Source organism: Mus pahari, chromosome 3 (assembly GCF_900095145.1).
Source record: "Mus pahari chromosome 3, PAHARI_EIJ_v1.1, whole genome shotgun sequence".
NCBI lineage: Eukaryota > Metazoa > Chordata > Mammalia > Rodentia > Muridae > Mus > Mus pahari.
The window spans coordinates 47,132,595-47,156,049 of record NC_034592.1 but is presented as its reverse complement, the minus strand read 5'-3'; the positions used below and the strand labels follow the sequence as shown (position 1 = coordinate 47,156,049).

Sequence of the window (23,455 nt, the reverse complement as noted above, 5' to 3'; positions counted from 1 at the left end):
TGAGCTAAGGCCAAAACCCTGGAGACCTTGAAGGGACGTAGGCGTTTCTCCTGTTCCCTGGCATCAGGCCCCTGTCACTAGCCGCAGCCCTCCATAGATTTGTGGCCATCAGTCTCCTAAGGACAATGCCCCAAATCCCTCCACAGGTAGAGGACGTGTTCTATGATCACATAGGCTCAAGACAGATCTCCATTTTAATGAGGTACCTAAAGGCCTGGAGAACTTAGCCAATAAGCTTTCCTTCCCAGACACTCCTTCCTGCAAAAGGTATTTAACCTCAGAGAAGTGGGGTATGGTTTTATTCATCCACTTTCCGCCATGACAATAAATGCCTTAAAACCATGAACTGCCTCTTTTCATCGGGATCCACCGTGGGGAGGCACGGAGAAGGCCTTCACCTACAGAGCCACTGTCTAATCTCCCATAGAAGGCCTCTCTGCGCTCCCATCCACAGCCGCCATCAAACCCAAGCCAAGCCCAAGACTGCTGCCCATCAAGCAAAGGACTCTCCCCACTGGACCAGCCGGAACTCCGCTCTTTTCCTTTTTGCACCCCCGCTCCCCGACCCTACATCCAGCCCACGGGCCCCAACTCTGTTCTCCCAGCAGCTCCGGAGCACTAGATGGCTCCAGCCTCACAAGCCAGGGGACCCCCCTGCCCCGCCCCCAGCCAGCCCCAGCAGTCCAGTGCCTCAGATTGTAGTCCCAGGAGGGATGTCCCATGGCTTCCCAATGGCCCATCACCCGCCCAGAGACAGCTTAGGGTAAGCACAGTCAAACTTCCTGTGTCCTGCCTTCCGGAGCAGCTCATCCCTGTGGCAGAGCAGACTCAGGATCCAGCCATCAGACCGAAACCTTTTGAAGTGGGAGCTGAAATAGAGCACAACTCTCTTTTTTTTTTCCTCACTTGGTCTACTCCTACGATTGCCACAGGGATGGAAAGTCTGACTAACACATAAGCCCGAGGAGTGAGCCCACCATCCTTGGCTACTGGGGGCTCCTGCAGGCTGCGGCTTCTCTCTCTTTCAGTGAGCAGAAGAGCTCTGGAAGATCTGAGGTGGAGAGTGGGGGGTTGGGAGGGCGGGGCTTTCCACTGACATCTCACTGACAGGCTATGAGGAAGTCCCACTAGCTATGCCACACCTAAACCAAGAGGTGCTTTTCATCTACCTTGTCTCTTTGTCCTGTGACTCTAAGTTAGACTCTCTCCTGCTGACTAAAGAGTTGAAATCACAGCATTTTCCCTCATTCTGTTCCCTACTTACCCAGCTTTCTCTACACCCTTCCTTTCCAAAACAAATGGAAAAAAAAAATTTATTCTTGTCATTGTTTTTTGGTAACAAGGTCTCACAACTATAATCCAGACTAGCCTTGAACTTCTGGCAGTTCACTTGCCTCAGCTTCCTTAGTGTAGGGGTTGTGGGCATGAGCCACCACACACGACTAGAAAAGGCATTTCTGCTTTTAATTGCTCACCGGTACCAAAAGATGGTCATACAACTCAATGGAGCTGAGGGTATGATGGAGGAAGGGGTCTAAAGAGACCACTGGTGCCCCTGAGTGCCTTTATGTAAATTAGATACCAAGTACCTTATGTACCAAATGTCTGAGACAACTGTTACAATAAACAAACCAACAGTCCCAACAAGGGTTCTGCTTCCCCCAACACCCTGTTAGGCTATGGTTACCTGGACTGAGTTAACAGCTTCCTCCATCACTCAGCACACTGAGTAGTCAGTAACCTTCAGCTTGCTCAGTTGTGATACCCACCATGACCAGCACAATGAGCAATCTGGCCCTTCCCACAATTTCTTCTCATCTGCAGATGACTGGTCCTCTAGTTGCTCTCATAGAGATCTATGAATCTGGTGCAAGGGCAATGTGGATGGCATTACTACCCCAGCCCTGCCTCCTCCCACCCTCCAGGTACTCATCTGATTGTCCCTAGCCCAGAGCCAACTGGAGCAAAAGGGCTTGGCCCAGGGCAGGGGCAGGTCAAGCCAAGCCTGCTAGGGACCAAGATTTACGTTTTCCTCCTTGTCTGGCTCTACTGAGGTCACACTACCTGAGGCCTGGGAAAGGAGACAGACTGAGACCGCCTCCGCCCACATTCCACTACAAGTAAATAGCACAGGCTACAACATCAGACTTGCAAGAGGCGCCCAGGTCTGGAAAGCAGTGGCCAAGAGAAGAGTGTGCTTGTATAGTTCTGTTTTGTTGTCGCTAAATCCATCAGCCATGTGAAGTTTCAACTATTCTCATGCTAACAGTAAGAAAACCTGCGAGACGCAGAAATGAAGTAATCAATACATGACAGATGCAGAGTTTATTGAATGTCTACTGTGTAACTGGAATGGTGTTAGTTTCTCAATGTGAAGAAATTGAAATATAATTGAGTTAAAGTATACATGTCACAACTTAAAAACAGTCCACAGTAAATTCCAAACAAGCAGTGTATTTGGGGCTGTGAGATTCATTTGGAAGGGCAGGGTACAGTAAAGAGATTGGATCTTCAATTTGGCAGTTAGGAATATACAATGTTTGTAGGATCAAAATACCTCTGTGGAAATATGCAGATAATTTCCAGCAAGGAAAAGGATATGCAGAGGGATTTTTAAAAAAAAAAAAAAAATGGCATTGCCTACACAGTAAGTCAATGACAGACTCAGGTAAAGCTCTGGGAGGCTCTGAAGAATATTAGGGTAAGGCCAATAATTTTTAGATTTTGTTTTGTAGGTTGTGAAGTGTCCACCTGTAAGAGCATTCCAGGAGCCAGCTATGGATGTGTGAGTTCAAGAAGGCCAGGGAGGGGAGACCACTTGAGCTCCTTGAAGTAGATGAAGGATACTTAAGCCACCTATACGTGAATGGAAATCTTGACAGTGATAGGCAGCTTTGGTTGGGTGATGGAAATCATTTCATAAGATTGAGATTTGTAACTGTCATTTGTGGAGGTGGGTGTTGAAAACAAGGAATTGTAAATATTATTAATTGCTTGCTCAAATCACCCCATTTTAATTTCCTGAAACAGGTTTGTCAGATAAGGGTGTAAAATGTGTATACTCAGGGATGTAATGAGAGGGGAGATTCTGTCTCAGAGAGTTAGAAAGTTTTACATTTGCCCATTCCCCCACCCCATGATGTGCTCTTGCTATTCTTTAAAAAGTCGTACTTCTAATATATGTGTGTGTGTGTGTGTGTGTGTGTGCACACAATTTTGTCCCTTTCTTTCAGCAATACATCCATTATTCAATGAGCAGAGACACGAGGCTAACTCTAGTGGTTTCCAATTTTGTGAATTTTTTTTTCTTCTCACAGAGAGAAAGCATCATCAGCTCTATTTATCCCATTCACTTAAAAAACAACAACAACAACAATAACAACAAATGAAACAAATTTATTGAACAAAATATTCCTTTTCCTGAACTTAGTTAAATAAAAATGGTACTGTTCCCAAATGGAGGAGTGGGCAACTTGGTTGTATATAACCAGAGTTGCTGGTGTATAGATATTTAAGTGTGAACCACCATCAGTAACCAGTGGGTCATATTGGAGTGAAGGTGAGAAAGTTAAATGAAAAAAATGAGCCCTTCTTTCATTAAGAGCTTCCTTCCGTCCTTCCTTCCTTCCTTCCTTCCTGTCTGCTTTCCTTCCTTTCTTTTTTCCTCCTCCTCCTTCATTTTTGGATTTTCAAGACAGGGTTTCTCTGTGTAGCTCTGACTGTCCTGGAACTCACTCTGTAGACCAGGCTGGCATGGTACTCACAGAGATTCACCTGCCTCTGTCTTCATTAAAGGTGTGTGCCACCCCACCCAGCCAGAGGTTTCTATCTTCAACTTCAAAATTTTTGTCAGGATACATTTCTGTAACTTTTCAAACCTCAGAGTCTCTCTCAACTTTGTAATCCAGAAAGTTCTGGTAGAGTTGGCCAAACTAAATATCAAAGAGGGTCAAAAGTCAACTGCTTTCAGTTACCCTTCAGGGAATTCAATAATTCAAGTATGTTAAGTAGGGAACAGTAATACAAAACCCCCGTGTGAGTGTGTGTGTGTGCATGTGTGTGTGTGTGTGTGTGTGTGTGTGTGTGTGTGTGTGTGTTCAAATACGCAGAGGTACTTCCGTGTTTCTTGTCTACTTTTCTGTAGAAACCTAGTCCCTAATGGATATGCAATACAAATGAACTGTGCCTGGAACTCAGAGGCCTCAAGAGTTAAGGAATTTACTTATGCTAAAAAAAATATTTTTAAAGAAATCGACTACGCCTTTCTAAATATGAAGCACTACCAAATATACTGTCCTACTCTGGAACTCCCCCACAAAAGAGCTCTTCAGTTTTCATGGTTACTATCCTTCCCTAGACCCCATTAACAATCTAATGAAAATGAAACATCTCTAAATTCTAAAATAAAATATATATCATCATAAAAGCCAACTAAGAAAAGAAAGAAAGAAAAAAGCTAACTAGATTGAACACAGTTATTGAACTACTGAAAAAAGAAAAAAAAATGTTCATTTCTGCAACACATGTAACTCCTAAGTAGCACTGTAGATAACAGGTCCAATGGCAGCCCTAATGTGCACTGTGATTTTGACAGGATGCTACATGGAGACAACATTTTGAGACATTTGTATCAACTATAAAATGATGGGCAAAATACGTTGGACTTCTCTTGGTACCAGCTGCAGGAACTGCTGTTTTTACAGCAGTTTGTTGTCATAATAGAGAGGTTTAGTTAGTTTCAAAGTAGGATTGTTGAAAATGAGGATGCAGTCTTATTTCTCCTTCCAAAATCATAGACCCAGTAAGTTCTGCCAGTAGTTAGCCATCAGGTTAAAGGCAGGTATGTTAAATTGTTTCTAAGCAAAACATAAGCTGTCAATGATTATTGGAGACTATACAAGCATCTACACAGACTGAGAGGTGCAAATCCATTGCCCTTTGAACTCATTTGATATCGCATATTGCCCGCTGCCTAGGAGGGGCCTTGTGGGAGTGAATGTTTAATGCATGTCTGCTCAAGAAAGGAAGGAATGGAGAGGCAATGGAGTGGACTTAAGTTCTCTGCTTGCCCTGACATTCTAAGACTCTGACAAATGCAGAAGGAATTCGCCTTAGCTAGCTCAGAGTCCCGAGACTGCCAGGAAAAGACCACAGAGACAGCAGAGGCAGTGGGTGGAGTAGCAGCACAGAGCAGTGGGGTGGAGACCAGCCTGGCGCTTGGACATGGCTGGAATTCTGCCTCTCAGATAAAGATCCTGAACAGAAATCGGAAGTGCTGCCACCAGTGACCGCAGAGGCCATCCCAAGGGCGGGGAGCAGCTGAGCTGGCCAGCTGTTTTCCTGCAGCTTGTCCATCAGCCTGAGCAAGGGCAGGAAATGCATTCACCCTCTTCCCCAGCTGGCTTGATGAAGAGACCTTTTGTAAGCTTAAGAGCTTTTGTCTTTTGGACAAATGTCCTTAAGGAAAAGTCTTGATGGAGGGTACCCTCTACCCTGCTCTATCTCAGACACACAGACAGACAGACAGACAGACAGACAGACAGACAGACACACACACACACACACACACACACACACACACACACACNACACACACACACACACACACACACACACACACACACGTACACACACAGAGAGAGACAAAAACAGACAGACAGACAGACAGACACAGAGACAGACAGACAGAGACAGAGAGAAGCCAGAGTTAGAACGGCCCTATAAAATTCCTGACAGAACTAAACAAATATATACAACCAGAGCCATAATGTTCACACAACAATAAGGTTACTGGTAGACATACAACCTAGTCATGGATGTATGGCATGATTTCATTTGGGATATTCACCCAACCTAATACATGTGATTGAGAGAACTTGTATTATACACAATAATAATAATAACAATAATGATAACAACAACTCATTTTAAACAGTCTTTCCATGCAGGTATCTTATGTAATTTTGTCTCATTTGCTCCACCCGACAAGCCTATGTGAATTACTAATCTCTTTAATGGGTTGAATAGTGGCTATATCCAAAGGCTGTGTCTAACTTCCTGATGTCTGTGAATGGAGTCTTATTTGGAAAAATGGTCATTTAGATATAAGCCAGAGCTGGGCAGTGGTGGCACACGCCTTTAATCCCAGCACTTGGAAGGCAGAGGCAGGAGGATTTCTGAGTTGGAGGCCAGCCTGGTTTACAGAGTGAGTTCCAGAACAGCCAGGGCTATACAGAGAAACCCTGTCTGGAAAAACCACAATATATATGTGTGTGTATACATACACCCCCACATATATTTGTGTGTGTGGGGTGGGGGTGTGTATGCATGCCAGCAAAAGATAGAACTAAAGGTCTCCTTGAGAGGGAAGCATCCTGGATACTTTAGATGGTCAGAACTTCAATGGCCAAGAGTCTATGCAGGAAGGAGATACAGAGAAGGAAAGCATCCGTGATGGAGACATCTGAAAGACACATCTGCAAGTCCAGGGAGCCAAGGACAGCTGGGGGTCATTTGGAGCTAGGAGAGAGGTCCAGGGCTCACTCGGAGCCTCCAGAAGGAGAATCAATTTCTGTTTTATAAGCCTCCTCTGATGGCCAGACGCTCTTCAGGCTAGTCCCAAGAACCAGGGGCCTACTTTTCCATTGTTGCAAACTGCCTACATGAGTGGTTTTTCTACTTCAGTGAAGGCACCAGGTCAGTTATGCATGCTACTCTGCCAACCTGCCTTCCAGAACTGCTTCAACATGGAGCAGTGCCATTAAGGGAGCAATACATTGATGCAGAGGTTACCCGTAGGCCTAGGCTGCTTGGATTTGAGACCAGCACCCCCACGAGGTAGCTAGGAAGGAGTGGCGAGCTAGTTACCTCCATAGGTGCCTCACTTGTTCTTCAGTGAAATGGGGAGAACCCACCAAAGGTCCTAAAGACATGTCAGCAAGGGTAACGCGATGTAATGGAATCTGTAGATAGAAAGGGGTAAGATGGAAACAAGGAAATCTGAATGAAGATGGATGTCAGATAACCAATGTACTGGTCTTGATTTCTTAATTGTAAAAACTGCATTGTACAAACCAGAAGTTAAAAATAAAGGAAAATAGGGGACATGGGAATGGGTTTTGTCAGAAATCCATATATGAAATCATTGAACTAAAAACATTATACCAGGTATTTCTATGGGAAATGTGTGTCACCTTAGAGTATGGTAGAGATTTAGAAGGTGCCCGGCAGGTGGTAAGGTTAACCATATGCTTATCCTCAGACTGCTTGGGTTTGACTCCAGCATCCCCACTAAGTCACTGTCAGCAAGAGTTACTGCCAGCCGCTGGCACTGCAGAGCTATGTGTAGGAGAGTTCATGTCTTAAGACAGACGGTTGATTTTTATAGCACTATATTTGTGAAATAAATTATCTGAAAATATTGCTTTAACTATAATTTTGTCTCATTTCAAAGATAAGTAAAACTAAATCAAATACCTCAGTGATTCTTGTATATCAGATATTTTTCAAATTGATGTCAACCCTACTATTTGCATATTGTTCAAAAGATTCAGATTTAGTTTGCACTTTTTCTGCAAAAAAAAAAAAAAATTTAAGAAAAGGAAATCTGCAAGTCACAAATATACCCTTGAACATGGTCTGTCTGCTGCTTTACAGCGGTCTGTTACTGATTTCAATTAAAAAAAAAAAAACACCACCCACATTATATCTTAGATTTGCTTAGAAAACCAGGCAAAATAAGCTGTGGTGACCCTTTCAACTGCTTGGAAGTCCAATAAGGTAGACAGACATCACAGACCCTATAAATCCACTTTAATTTCCACAGCAACGGGAGAATTCCTGATAAAACCATGTCATTGTAGGAAAATGCCAAGATGAGACTAAATTGATGACAACCTTCAAACTTCAAGCCGTGATGATTGGTCACTGTAAGAAGTGAAGGTGCTCTTAAGAGAGTACGTATGTTGAGAGAAGAAACCCAGAGCCAAACAGTGTTCCTGCCTTCGTGTGGAGAAGGCCAACAGCACGACAGGCTTCAGACGCTGCAATGAGAGCAAGTATGAAATATGAGCATCCTCACCTGGCAGGAGGGATTCTACTCCAAGAAGGGAAGGTGATAGCCTTAAGGGGACTACTCTCCTGGACCCTTTGCAAACCAGATAGGTAGAAGGACAAGAAATGAGGACTTGGGGATGTTGTGCCCAAAAGGATCAGGCTAAAGGCTGACACAGCAAGAACTGGGAGACTCTTGATCAGAGAGAGGAAATATCAGTGGGAAGCAGTGAATAGCTTAGGGCCTGTTTCACAAGGGAATCCAACACTGAAAATATAGTGTGTCTGGTCTTTTGGGGCAGCCAAGGTCAAGGGTTGGCTCTGAGCTGGAGATATCTCAGAGGCCCTATCTGCACCACCCGTAAAACAGACTTGGAGAACCCTACCCTCCAGGAAGCCTGACTGGGGAGTCTTTGAGGAGGCAGTGCATTCGGAAGATAGAAGCAGAGCTTCCTTATGAAATCTGACATCTGTGCAGGCAAATTATATTGGATTCTGAGTTTCCTTGACAGTAGGCTTAGTAAAATCCCAATAATAAGAGAGATACAGACTCTCTCTTCCAGTAAAATTGAGATTATATTAGGTGAAAGGGATTCAGGGATATCAAAATCCACATACAGAAACAAGTCTTTTCCCAGGAAAGCAGGTTCCTAGTTAACTGTTAAACAAAGATTAACATTTTTCCCCCTGTGGAGCTTTTCAGAGTGTTTACTAGATTAATGGGCACCATGACTTTCTGATGAGGGGATTTAATGGGCTATATTAAATAAACTATGGCACATTTCATTATGAGGGTGAGGAGTAACAGCTTTCTTTAGAACACAGTTTGGGGAAACCAGGTACTTCTACTAGTGACATTCATAAAATAAATCATTATGTCACTTTAAATCCCATCCTCCTAATCTTTGGTTGCATAAAATTTGGACCCTAAATCACTTCAAGACCAACTGATGCCTAGAGTTCAAGGCCAGCCTGGGATACACAACAAGACTTTAGCTAAAAAAAAAAAAAAAAAAAAAAAATTAAAAATCATGTTCTTACTTTAATGTTGAATTCCTATTGAGCCTTTAGTTGATTTATGCCTGGGTTCATGGCTATCTTGTGATGAGAAGGGGGCTTTAGATTAGGATAGAGAACAAGAGACACTCCATGCAAAGCGGCTGTTAGACAACAGAGATCTCTGGACATGAAGGTGCTTTTCAGACTCTCTCAAAACCTCCCATAAGTTAGGCGATGGCGGCACACACCTTTAATCCTAGCACTCTGTAGGCAGAGACAAGCAGATCTCTGAATTTGAGGCCAACCTGGTCTACAGCATGAGCTCCAGGTCAGCCAGGGCTACACAGAGGAACCCTGTCTCAAAAAAACCTTAAAGTTTTGTCATGTCACAAATACATAAATTGACTTTGAGCACAGAAGAAGTTTGAATTTCTTCCATTTTGAGTTCATTTTAGCATAAGATTACCAACCTCACCTGCCTTATAGTGGGCTAATGAGGAGTCATACATATTCATATAATTTCTAGTGCACATACTGAATAGACACTGACACATTAAGTAAACTGGGAGACTATTTTTCTATCAAAACTGATCCCTATTAGTCTAGCAGCACAGTCATGGAAGATCATGGAGCCGAAGGGACTTTTCAGATTTTCTTTTATTCTTCAGGTGCTTGGGAAATTCCAGAAGTGAAGACACTAGCTAATCTGACTTTTACTGGACTGAAGGACCGTTTACACAGCATACAAACAGTCTGGCTGTAGAGCTCTTGCATGCAATGCCTAGACTCTTCTGGCTCTGTCTTGCAATTCCCTTCGCAATGCTAAGTTCCTCATGACTCCCCAAGTCATTAGAATATATCAGACCCCACTATGACTTTGATGATGCATGGGTTCCTGATCTAGAAAAATCTGTTGGAGATGGTGAGGTTATCTGGTAGGTCGTTCATAACTGTTCCAGCTCTTCTTGCTCACTTCATTTCTCTCCCAGCCACAAGCCATCATTTATACATCTGGTCGACCTTGGGTATAGATGCAGAAGGCAAGTGCTCATCACTAGTTTCTTTACTTCCACCACCATCCAAGTCAAACACAACGCCTCTGGCTTCCACTGTTGAAACAGCTTCCTGGCTGTGAGCTTCCTGGCTTCCATCTGTGCTAATTCTACCTACAGTCTATGATCTGTTCAGCGTGATCTCTTCAAGACACCTCCAAAACTTCCCTAAAAGATGTTCTTTTCATGCAAAATACAAATGTAGTTTCCTGACTGTGGCCCCTGGGCTCTTGGGTCGCTGTGGCCTGTCTTCCTGCTGTAGGCTTGTCCACAGAAACCACCCCAGCCTCACTTCTCTTCTCCCAGCAGCCTGGTCACAGTCTTCCCATGGCAACCATATAACTCTCTCCTCTCTCTGGACTCTGTCTAAATTACACCCTAGCAGAGATTCTTCTCTGGCCTTCCTTTTGAGAACTCTCTGGATCTGAACTCATGGCTGTTTCCTTGGCTTTCACAGCCCAGCTCTTGTTGCCTTTGTGTGTTTATATTTGTCTCTCCTGCTATAAACACCAAGCGGCAGGTGCTTTGTCAGTTTTAATTTGCACTGTATTCCCAGAGCAGTCCTCTGTGTGGGTTGCGATCTTAATAGGTAGCTGATGAATTAAAGAAAGAAGAAATAAATGAGACTCTGTTTTTTTTTTAATTCGCAATGCTTTCCCTATTACAGTTTCAATAATAATAGACTTGTTAGAAATATATTTGTATATATTTCAAAACTATATATATATATATATATATATATATATATATATATATATATGTCAAAATTGAGGAATCCTGACTCTCAGTTGGATTTATCATTTGGAATGAAAAGGATTGTTATGCCTATTGTGTTAGCAAGCTGAGAATAGACCACCCAACTCTCAGTGTCTATTTGTTCACGTGAACTTCTTGCCATAGCAAACCATTTGCTTGGTTCATAGGTAGGAAAAAAAAAAGGAGGTAGGGCAGAACTAGGGGAAAGCACATGAAGAGTGTCCTCAGAGCCCAGTCAAATTCAACTTCTACTTGCTGGCTTTTTTTTTTCTTTTTTTGCAGGGGAGGGAGAGGGGAGAATCTCATCTTGAGTTTATTTCACAAGCAAAAGGCCAGAACGAGCCCAGACATCAAGGTAATTTCTGACTTCTGAGAGGAAAGGCTGCCCAAGCAGCCCAGCTCGGAGGGAGTATTCCTGTGTGCCTGCTGGGCTCCAGAGTGGGCAGGTGGCAGGCCTGTACCAGGCCTGAGTTCTTAGACATCTCCCAGCCCATAAAATGGCAGGCTGCACTCAGTGCCTGCTGCCCACCAGTGGCTGCAGCTTCCCCAACGAGGCCAAGCAATGTGTTTTGTCTCATTTTGTTCAAGTGGTTTGAACTAAACTTCAAACAGAGAAGGGCTAAGAAGGACCGTGCTGTCCAGGATAGCAGCCTTGACTCATATTCAGCAGTGCAAATGACCCACAAGATGAAGAAAGCAAAGAACGCATGGATACAGATTGGGCCAGATTAGAACAAGAAACCTCAGACACACAGAGGCACGTTTAAAAACTCCCTTCTTATTGACATCTCTTTCTGTGGTACTCCTGGGATTCCATGAGCATCTCTTATCTGCACAGAGATGCTGTGCTTTAGAGTGGGGGGGGGATGAGCAGGGGAAGTAGCTTATCTTCAAAGCTCTGCCCCAAGAGTAGCAGTAGCATTTGGATAGCTTCCCCAGGTCTCAGTCTATTTATCTGGCAAATGGGTATAAAATCGCCTCTATGGGATTTTTTCTTTGGGGTGTGAATGAAATGAGGCAAGCTAATGAACTGTGTAGCCATGTCTCGTACTTGGTAAGCATTCAATAACACTGGCTACAGCAGGCACAAACCCTGAGTGAAACATATGGTGATTACCATGACACGGATGGAGTCTAAGCTCAGCCTGCCAGTTCGCACAGGCTCCTGGAGTTACTGGGAACTGCGAGTGGCTCCACATGAGGAGGAAGCAGATTCTAGGTGAAGATTTCTGGTGAACTGCCTGAGGTGACATCAAGGATAGACACAAACTGATCAGGAGCACTGCGGTCTCCAAGCCTTCGGCAACTTGTCTCGACTTTCTTGTCTTACTGTAATTAACAAATCTGTTCCTTGTTTCCAGTTTTGCATTCCTTTCTTCATGTCCCGCAATCTCAGTTCCTACAAAAGCCTGGATCCATCTCAAAGCGGTATAAGTCAGTCTTCCCCAATATCCTGAAAGGTAAAAGTTATTATTAGTTCATAATCTAGGAACTAAAGTGCGGAGAGTCATCATCACCCCTACAGACAAGACAGCAAGGTTTGGCAAAGCTGCAGTTTGATCCCAAGCTCCCTACAGTCAACATTCAATTCTTCCTACTGGACCCAAGTCCCCCTCAGCACAAGCATCAGACACTGAAATCAGGCTCTAGACTCTGCAGGTACTCAAACACTAACGTTTATAGCTCTGCCGTTCACAAGAGCCAAAAGCCAGAAACAGCCTAACATTTCATTTCTAGCTAAGGAGATCAACAAAATGTCTCCTGTCAGTACAACAGAAGACTGCTTAGCCTTCAAAGGGACTGAACTCTGACACAGGCTATAACATGGGTGAAATGTCAGGACCTTATGCTAAGTGAAATAAGACAGTCACAAAGGACAAAGAATTCCACAGAGTGAGTCTTGAATAGTTAAATTCAGAGATGGACAACAAAACAGGGGTTTCGGGCAATGGGGGCAAAGGAAATGCTGCTATCATTTAATGGTAAAGGTAATGAAAGAGGTTTTGAAGCAGAAGTTGGTAAGAATTGTATAGCTTGTGAAATATACTTAATACCACTGGATTATATTATAATTAATGATACATATTCATTGCCACTGGATATATATTTTAAAATGTTTCGAATGGTACCGTGTTTGCTGTGTGTATTACACCATAATTTATATATATATATATATATATATATATATATATATATATATATATCCTAAACTGTATGGTCTAGGTCAAGAGACAGTTTGTGCTTAATACATTGTGGACATTGCGCCTACAACAGGAGAATGGCAAGAAGACTAAATATACTGGGCATGGTGGTGCATGCCTTTAATCCCAGCACTTGGGAGGCAGAGGCAGGGTAATTTCTGAGTTCAAGGCCAGCCTGGTCTACAGAGTAAGTTCCAGGACAGCCAGGACCACACAGAGAAACCCTGTCTTGAAAAAACTAAAAATAAAAAAAAAAAAAATTTAAAAAAAGAAGACTAAACATATCCCCCTTTAAAAACAATTTTCTTAAAGGTCTTGAAATTCAAGAGAAAGATATCCACTTCCAGATTCCGTGACTCTGTGTTACCCACACCCAAATGAACTGTAGAGATCTGTAAGCAATTCCTCTGCAGACTCAAAGACAACACTTTCATTTACACTCTCTTCTTTTAACTTCTGTCAAAAAACCAACAAACAAATAACCAAACAACCCAAAGAGATGTGTCACTAGCACTTCAGTAAAGCAGGTAGCCAAGCAAGGGCCAAGCCTAAGTCAACTGTCATTATTAAGACCTCCCATGATCCAGTTGGTTTCTCTTTCCAAGTTAGCTCACATTTCCCAGTCCAGGAGTGTTTTCATGAGCACAAGGGCAGGCTCGGAGTTCTAGACAGCCATTCTTTGATACGGATGAATGGCTGGGCCAAAGCTAAACACAGTGAGTCAAACTATTTAATACAGTTTCCCGAAGTCAGGGACTTCCTTCTACACCTTCCGAATAAAGACCAGCTGAGGGCCTACCTCTTTGCTCGTACTCTTTGAAGAGGGTCAAACTCTCAAATGTAGTCGGAGCCTCGAGGCAGTGTTCTGTAAGATTAACCACCCTGTCTGAAAGTGTGGACCGTATGGCAGGATCTTGGTAAGAAATACAAAGATTTAGTCACCTACAATAAATGCGGATTTGTTATTAAAGATTTATTGTTACAACAGAGAATGGGTGCTTGGGAAAGCTCAGAGGAGCTGAGCCTTAGTGAGATGAACCTCTGAGGGCATCTGTGTGCACAGAAGCTTGGGTCGTGGCTTCCTGTCAGCACAGTGAGCGTGGGGATCTCATGGTCTTCGTCCATGTGTGTGGCTTGGTGCCTTTAACTACTGATGACCTTATTCTGATGCTCACCTCTGACTCGCTATCTTTCCTCTGTCTTTGGCTTCCACATAACTGTGGATTCTCTCTGAAAGACGCTTGTTCCTCCAGCCTGGTGTGCTCCTGTCTCTCTCCCCAGTCCCTCTTGTCAGCTTTACCCCTCATTATTAGATTTCTGATCTTCCCACGTACAACTGCATATAGTATTTCCCCATACTCGCCCATTTACAGTTTGGCTTCCTAAGGTTCTAGTTACACATAGTCAATCCACACTCTAAAAAATATTAAATAGAAAATTCTAGAAATAAACACAATTTAAGATTTCAGTAGCGAACCATTCAGAGTAAAATCTTGCACCATCTTGTTTCTTCCCACCTTGGGCATGAATGACCCCTTTGTCAAGTGTACTTGCCTAGTATGGGCTACTCCTTCATTATCCCTCTCTGTTACATCAGCTTTCAGCTACTGAATTGTATTGAAGAAGTTCTTACTTTACTGGGGGGGGGGGAGCCTTTGAAGAATACTCATGTTGGTACTGGAACTTAGTTATGCAAAGTGGAGCCATAAAGAATTGCAGAGAAGGTGAAAATTCTCAATGCAGAAGCAGAAAAATATTATATGCCATGGTAACTAAAGTCTATATTGAGAACCAGAATATCTGCGAAGCTATGAGAAAGGAAGAGAAATCTATGCGAGTTTGCAGTCGCACCCCAAACTGCAACAGTGGAGTGTGCATCTGCTTAAGACAGGGGAGGCGTGGAATCTGTGGACTTACATACAAGAAAAACCATAGCATAGGACTTGGTACCTTCTAGATTTCAGGGACAGCCAGGGGTCTTGACACTTGTCTCCAGTGGATAAGGAGAACCACCATCTGAAGATACAGAGGGAAATGACCTGCTTGGCTAAGGGACAAAGTTTCCTTGAGGACACTTAAACTAGTGGGATCTCTGCTTATAGGATGATCAGGGAGGACCGTGTCCCTTCCCTTCTGAGGACAGGACATTGGGCACTGCATCTTCAGGAAGAAAGACCAAGCCTTCCCCATACCTTACAGCTTTGAATATGATGTTCAGACCACATCAATGTGGAGATGGTGGGAGGGGTATTTTCTTGAACCCCCTCCTACTCCATCTTCTCTTCAGTCCCTCCTTCATTTTCTGTTTCCTGCATAAGAAGCTTTTTGTCAGCTCTCATTACAACCCAAGCAGGGAGCCTAATGTCCCTTCCCCCTGGCTATATTCTGCACCTTCCCAAACAGTCCACTCATCTGTGCATCTGTTCATTCATTACGTCTTGAGGGACTGCCCTGTCGCTGGTGAAACGCTAGACAGTGAGAACATACATTCCACTGCTCTGCCCCATAAACAGAACTGACTACTTATGAAGTGCCAGGAATTGTGTTGCTCACTGGGCACAAAAAGATTAGCTAGATGTAATTCTGTCCTACTGCATAGTAAGAATTCAATAAATGTTCATTCTGTAAATTAGTGCTTAAAAAAAAAAACAACCAAAAACCTCACAGTCTAGAGAGGGAGAGAGATCAGTAGGTTGGTATTCAGAAAGTGTGAGCAGTGGTAAGGGATGCCCTGTGACATCCATGGAAAATGAGGACATGAGAGACCCAAGAGTCTCTCCGAGATCAAGAGCAGTGAGCCAAATTGGGCAGGTGGGAGATAGACAAGGGCCTGCAGGCATCAGGAGCCATGTGAATGGCCCTAGAAAGGAGGGATAGCATGAACACCTGAGGGTTACGACTGGGAACACAAAAACAAATATCCCGGGCTAATTGCAATTCTCCTGACCAGGATGGAAGTGTTTATATGAAATAGTGCATTAAAAGTCCAATGCAATTCAAAGGTACTCAATTTCAAAGTCCAACTGGGTTTTCCCAATTTCCCCCAGGTCCTTGGTGCCTGCATCCGGTTGCCAGAAGGGGCATGAGATACTGTGCGCCAGCCCCACTTACATCCCATTTGCAAGGGCAATCACTAGAGCTCTTAATCACAAAAGAGGCTGAGGAGTAGTTCCGCTGTCTTGCAAGAAGAAGAGGTGTTTGGTGGCAGGTAGAACCCTGGCAAAAATTCTAAAGACAGGGTAGTTGGAAAGTGGTGCAGATGCCCCTGATGCCAACTGGTCCACAGTGACTGACACTGGCAACCCGTGAGGTTTGAGAGTAGACAGCTCTGGAGCCTAGGATGCCTCTGGAGATGGCCATCAGTGCTCTGTGTAAGTCACGTGGGGCAACCTTATCGATGTGAGATCTTTTCTCCCAAAGCAATGTTGAAAAGCCACATGTTCAGTGTGAAGAGAGAAAGAAGCACGACTTGAGGAGATTGTCACAAACCAGGAAGGGCTGAGGGGGGTCTCTGGGGTTTCTACGTACTGCCAAGCCTGTCACGGATTCGTGGGCACTGACTGAGACACGATATGTCTGTGTCAGAGATAAAGGACTTTATCGCTCACAGCCAAAGCAATGGCCAGAGTGTCAGCACGTTCCTTTATCTGTCTCCCAACCTCAGTTCTCCCAAGACGACACAAAAAGAAAGAGATGCCTACAGATGGTGTAGGCTGGGGTCTGGGACAGAAAGCCTGCATTAGAGGACTCAAGCCTTTCATAATGGGTGTTCAGCAAGCATGTAAGCATGTCTTCTCTCTCTCTCTCTCTCTCTCTCTCTCTCTCTCTCTCTCTCTCTCTCTCTCTCTCTCTCTCTCTCTCTCTCTCTCTCTCTCTCTCTCTCTCTCTCTCACTTTGCAAGGTGTAAGCATACTTGTCCCTTAGTCTGGACAGAGACATGATCTGGAACTTTCAAAGCCATAAGCAATTTCCCGTGGGCCTTAAAGAGACTCTATGTCTCTTCTTAGAGACAGCTCACTTAAACATTTCTGGGTCCAGAACAAAGGCAGATCCTTGGTAAGATGGAGTGTGTGTTAGTTAGCAGTTTCCTTTATTCTGGGCCTTTCCCTTCACTGTTAGATACAGCTAGGCCCAGGCCCGGGGCTGTTCCTCACCCATGCCCACTTTCTCCGAGATCTCATTCCGACTCCTGTATTTGAATATCTTCAGCCCCATAGCTGTTAGTCCAAGATGATGTATGCAGTTCTATACTTTGTATTTTGATACTGCCCCAAGTTCCAGGTTCTGATGTTCTGGTATCTTCTGGGAGCTCAAACAAGCATGTTCCTTTTTTTTTTCTTTTTTCTTTCTTTCTTTTTTAGATATTTTCATCATTTACATTTCAAATGCTATCCCCTTTCCCAGTTTCCTCTCCAAAAATCCCCTATACCTTCCCCCTGCTCCCCAACCTACCCACTCCCGCTTCCTGGCCCTGGCATTCCCCTGTACTGGGGTATATAATCTTCACAAGACCAAGATCTTCTCCTCCCATTGATGGCCGACTAGGCCATCCTCTGCTACATATAAAGCTAGAGACACGAGCTCTGGGGGTACTGATTAGTTCATATTGTTGTTCCACCTATAGGGCTGCAGACCCCTTCAGCTCCTTGGGTACTTTCTCTAACTCCTCCATTGGGGGCCCTGTGTTCTTGATGCTCATCTTTCATATGAAAGTTGCTTTCCCTCACTAACCTCTCAGTCAAGAGCAGCACCCCTCAGGGCGATAAACATTTCTTCCTTCCATATGCACATCTTATCCTTGAACACAGCCCACTTCCAGATCTATCTTGAATCCCAGTGCCTCTCCACTCACATATCAACAGCATAGCCCCAACTAGCACCAGGTCTATCCCCGTGAACACCCCTTTCATAATGGCCAGTCAGCAAGCATCAGAAAAACCTCTCTTGACTTCCCTAACTAGGAGAACACACCTCTCTCACCATATACCCATCGGCCTGGCTGGATGCATTCTAACATGCATGGGGGGCCATGGAGATTCTTTTTAAAGGAGATGAAACCCTATCATTCCTTTCGTTCTAACCTTCCAATGACATTTGGCACTATATAATAGTTTCAAATGATAAGATGTAATATATCCAAATATAATAAAATTCAGGTTTAGTCCTGAGGATGTCCTGACCTCTGCCTCTGGACACGATCACGGATCCAGCCCCGCCCCTTTTGCCTTTCCTTTAACCCCTGTTGGGCGGCTTCTGCAAGCTTTGGTGCTTTGCCAGTTTCCCAGCTCATCCTGGACTCTGTCAGATGGAAGAATCAGAAAAACGCTCTTGACTTCCCTAAACAGGAGAACACACCCCTTACCTTTAACTCGGCTCTGTAACTGCCCACAGCCCAGATCCCTGTCCCTTCCTTCACTGACCCACCTTAAAATATATGCTGTCTGAAGACACACTTGTTTCATCTTATTTTATTTTCCTAACACAGCCTCTGCTCCAAGGATAATACCTGGGGCTGGAGCCAGGAGTTGAGAGCATTTGCTGTTCTTGCAGAGGACTTGGCTTGTATCTTAGACCCACCCAGCAGCTCACAACTGTCTGTAATCTCAGTTCCAAAAGATCTAATACCCTCTTCTGGGTTCTGTGGGTAGTGGGCACACAGTACACTTAGGTATGTGTAGGTAAACATTTATGCAATAAAATAAAAATAAATAATAATTTTTTTTTTAAATTTAAAGCATCATATCTGCACTGGGTAAACCAGAAGAGTTTTCTCAAAAACAAAAAGGACCCATCTGGGGAGATAGCTGAGCAGACAAGCCAGATAACAGAATTTTGACCCCTGGAATCCACATAGAAGCTGGAGGTAGTGGGGTATATACACCTATAATCCCAGCACTCCTATGATGAGATGGAAGAGTGGGCTGGAGGCTCTCGGCCTGGCCAACAACAGAAACTATGAAAGAGACCCCGCTTCACCAAGGAAGCAAAGAACCAACTCCAAAAATGTTGTCCTCTGACCTTCACGCTATCACACATGTATACCAGCACACACACACACACACACACATACACACACCCCACATACTGGTACATACACACAGGCACACATACACAGACACACACACACACACACACACACACACAGAGTGAATAGTTGAGAACAAAATGTAGCAAACAAAAGAGTGGAGCCAGAAAAGGATTGACGGGAGGGATGGAGAAATGACGGTTACTGGATGCCATTTGAGGAGGAATTGTGTCTAATATTCTAAAACATACCAGGACAACTTTGTTGACAATAATTTATTGAGTATTTAAAAATAGCTATTACAGAGGATTTTGAACACTCCCCAAAGAAATTATACATACATACACACACACACACACACTCTACCCTAAGGATGCATTCAATTGTTACGTCAATTAAAAATAAAAGTATATCTTAAAAAAACATATCTGGCACAAATGGTCAGAAAAACATTTGCCAATGGGTTTTAAAAATGGCAGCAGCATCATAGGCAGAGAGTCATAGTTCCACCATCCTTCAAATGCAGGCACACATTTCACACACTGTTTTTGTTTTTTTGAGTTTTTTGGGGGGGTTTTTTTTCTCTCTCTCTCTCAAAGTCTCAGCTTTCAGCTCTCTAATCTGGATTCTTACTGCAAGAGTCTTTCTGTTTTCTTCCTGGGTTTTGTATATGACAGAGTTGAAAACTGAATATAGGCTGCTGGAAAAAAAAAAATCTAAGTAGTCTATAATTTGTTTTCTTCTCTTTCCAGGTTTCTCACGCTTGCCTGGAAACATACCTTCAAAAGACAGTCTCCCAGGACGTGAGCCCAGACAGAAAGGAGCCTGCCTGAGGTCAGATGGCTTAGTGTGACAGAGCATTTGAGTCTTACCTGCTCACAATTTCTACAAATCCCAAACGGCCCCTGAAGGGAAGGTGGGGGCTAGGGGGCGGGGGATACAAACCTCGCAGATTTACCTGTAGAATGGTACACATTTTGAGCTGTCATTCATATAACAAATAAATGATTCCTGTGTACCAAGGCAGGGGCTGGAAGCCTTTCCTTTATATTATTTTAACCTTGTTTATCGTAATGTTTTGTTCATTTGCGGTCTTGGTGTTTGATGGACCGCAGGAGCTTCCTTGTGCCCACCAAATGTTCTCCGTGGTCACCGCCCTGGAAGAAAGTTCTAGAGACTGAGATTCAGAGTCTTGGCTGCTATTGTGTCTCTCTCCATTATTTCTGTTGTGCTGAGGTCTTATGTTGATCTTCATATACTGTGCTTTTAATAAGCTTTTAAAACAAAGAACTCTAGGCGTGTGAAAAGCAGCGCTTATGTAATTTGAAAGATAAGAAAACAGTGTTTTGTTCTACTTTGCCTAACTTCTAATTTGGTTGTAAAATAATGTTTATATTTTTCAGAGCTCATTTCAATTCTCTGCAGAGGCTCTAACATGAAAACCAAAACTCTCAGGTATTTTAAGTTGGCTTTTTTTTTTTTTTTTTTTTTAGCCTCCTTACATTTAAGCTTAAGTTCTGGTGTTTTGTTTCACATCCTTACAGCATGAAATTAAAATTGTTATGAACACCATACATTTAAATCGGTCTTTTGACAGTTCATTGATTAGCATTTCACTAAAGAGACTAATTTTCTCTAGGATACAGTACAGCTAATAGAATGCAAACGTCTCCTGCACTAAGTCTCCCCACCTTCTCGGGGATTGTACACCTGACTTCCTTATAAGGTGAATGAGGAAGTGAGTATGTTGAAGTTGCTTTTAAACACAGCTTTTCTGCTTTGCCTGTCCAGGTAGCTTCTGTTTTCATTTCAGTCTTAATGAAAGCTTTTGAATTTACAGCTCAAGTTACTTTTCAAAACAGTGTGAGTAGTTTTACTTTTAAGAAAAAAAAGAAAAAAAAAAACAAAACAAAAAAACCAAACAAGCCTGGCAAGAAAGACTTTCGCGGCTTCCAGCTTTGGTCTTGTAACCCTGAAGGTAATTCATTTTTAATCTGTCTGCACAGTGAAAACTGAACCGAATGGGGATTGAGCTGGTCTGCCTGTTTCTGCTACTTCTAGGAAGGAATGATCACGTCCAAGGTAAGCCTGAAGCTCTCTCAGATATCGCTCTCATCGGAAGCTTGACAAACTGTCATTTGCTTCAGAAAACAGACCTGCAGTCATTTTTCATTTGATCTGTCTGATGGCTCTCATGCCACTGAGACACTCACAAACGGACAGGCAGACGTAGGGCATTTCCCCCAGTGAACGTTCTAGGTACAAGGTAAATAAACACAAAGGCTTCATGGGCATTTTAATGAGGATTAGACGGCATTCCTGAACAATGGGACTTGTGAGTGTCGTCCTGATAGCCACTTCGGAAGCTTTTCTGTTTTGTTGCACCACAAGGCCATCCACCTGGGAGTCACAATCACGAGAGTGGAGGATTCGGCAACAGAAATGCTGAATTTATAAGAGAAACCCTTTTTAATGAGTACAGACGTGTTTTTGAAATTAAGCGGCAGGTGTTGAACAGGAGGCTAAATGCGATGAGTCTGTCCTGAGCAGTTAGACACGGTTGCGGTCTGAGACACTGTTTACATGATGTAGATATTTCCAATGTGATGGGTCTAAGCTATAAACTTTGATGTGAGTTACTAGCCTCCGGAGGATTACTTTTATAAAGTAAATTTGTATATAGCTTCACTCTAGTAAGAGGGGTTAGTCCCTAAGTTGGATGAAGGAGTGGGCTTTAATCCTTGCCTCTTGCTGGCTTTGCTCCTAGGTGGCTGTGCCCGGGGTGGTGCAGAAACCTGCTCAGACTGCCTGCTCACAGGACCCCACTGTGCCTGGTGCTCCCAGGAGGTAAATCCCTGGTTCTCACCCTGTTTCTAACACTGTTTCTACATCAGTGAACATCCTCAGTGAAAGCGCTTCTCTCTGAAGGGTTGAATGAGTAACCAAGTTTAAGACAGGAACATGAGGGTCAGTGGATCAAAGTTGGATTCATCTAGACTTTGGAAACAACTTACTGAAGGAATGGATGCCAGATTGTTCTTTAAAAACTGAACATCCTTTATTAAATCTAGACAATTCTCTTATTTAATTTAATTACTTTATTTATGTTTTATTTTTATTTGTGAAACAGGGTCTCACTACATAGCACTGACTGGGCTGGGGCTCACTATGTAGACCAGGTTGACCTGGAACTCACAGAGAGATGGCTGGCTCTGCCTAGCCAGTGTTGCCAGCCATCTGGTTACTCCTCTTGCTATAAAGTCTTCCTAGCTGTTTGCTGGTGTAACATTCTGTCTGGATAATTGGTGGCCACAAAGTTATTGTCCAAAGTGAAGCAGACATTGGATGTTGATACAATGTAGTTGTGTTCCATCAGGGACCTGAGAGCCACTGTAAGTCTGTGCTTGGCACTTTGAGAAGGGAAAACTACGATTCAGTCATCAGCCAATTCTTTTGCAAAGTCATGAACAGAGTGAGCACAGGAAACTCTCAAGTGGTGGCTCTCAACCTGTAGGTCAGGATCCCTGTCTGGGTTGAATGACCCTTTCACAGGGTTCGCCTAAGCTCATTGGCAAACACATAGATTTACATGACAATTCATAACAGCAGCAAAATGACAGTTGTGCAATATCAACCAAAATAATTTTATGGGTGGGGCTCATCACAACACTAAGAACTGTATTAGAAAGTTGTGGCATTAGGAAGGTTGAGAACCACTGCTCTAAAGAAATGGTCCTAGTATGGTCAGAGTAAAACTTGCATGAAGAAGTGTGGAGGCCATGAGGGCTAAATAACAAGACATACCAAGTGCCAGCCTATGCTGTGATGCAGAAAGCAAGGTGTGGTGTAAATGATTCACACTAAGAAAAAGCAGCCTTGGTTTTCTGGGGTTTTAAGTCCCATCCGTTGAAAAGAATCTGAGTGCCAATCAAGGCTTACAAATGCCAACAGCAGAAGCCAAAAAGAATGAAAAGGGAAAGGAATCTAGGTGCCTAGATCAGAACTGGTCTGTAACTATTGTCACCCAATCTCCCCATTTATTATATATCTGTGGAGAGTTGCATCACATGCAGAAGTATAAATCATGCACACACACACACACACACACACACACACACACACACACACTCCCTCCACACTACCTTAACTGCTTAGGCCACAAATAACATCCAAGGTTAAACATGAAATGCAGGGTTGAGAATACTCAACAGGGAACAAACCCTGTCTAGAAGTTTCTAGACTGTCTAGAAGATAATATTAGTTTCATGGCAGAGACAAAAATTACTGTGTCGATCTGGACTTTATGTTTACTCTCTCTCTCTCTCTCTCTCTCTCTCTCTCTCTCTCTCTCTCTCTCTCTCTCTCTCTCT

The 23,455-nt window shown here is 43.5% G+C and overlaps 1 protein-coding gene across 7 annotated transcripts in view; it reads left to right on the top strand.

The window, feature by feature from the left end:
- Itgb6 (integrin subunit beta 6) overlaps positions 1 to 23,455 on the top strand; it is a 121,992-nt gene that overhangs the window by 28,701 nt on the left and 69,836 nt on the right. For 3 of the 7 annotated variants that reach the window (XM_021194519.2, XM_029536477.1, XM_029536480.1), the window contains 4 exons: positions 19,838 to 19,919; positions 20,489 to 20,540; positions 21,092 to 21,167; positions 21,853 to 21,932. In XM_021194519.2, coding sequence (XP_021050178.1) covers positions 21,107 to 21,167; positions 21,853 to 21,932 — 141 coding nt within the window. In that variant the 5' untranslated portion in view covers positions 19,838 to 19,919; positions 20,489 to 20,540; positions 21,092 to 21,106. Of the gene's footprint in view, positions 1 to 7,862; positions 8,058 to 11,141; positions 11,215 to 19,837; positions 19,920 to 20,488; positions 20,541 to 20,737; positions 20,877 to 21,091; positions 21,168 to 21,852; positions 21,933 to 23,455 lie in introns of those variants that run through there. The other 4 variants (XM_029536476.1, XM_029536479.1, XM_029536478.1 and 1 more) reach the window with 4 other exon arrangements.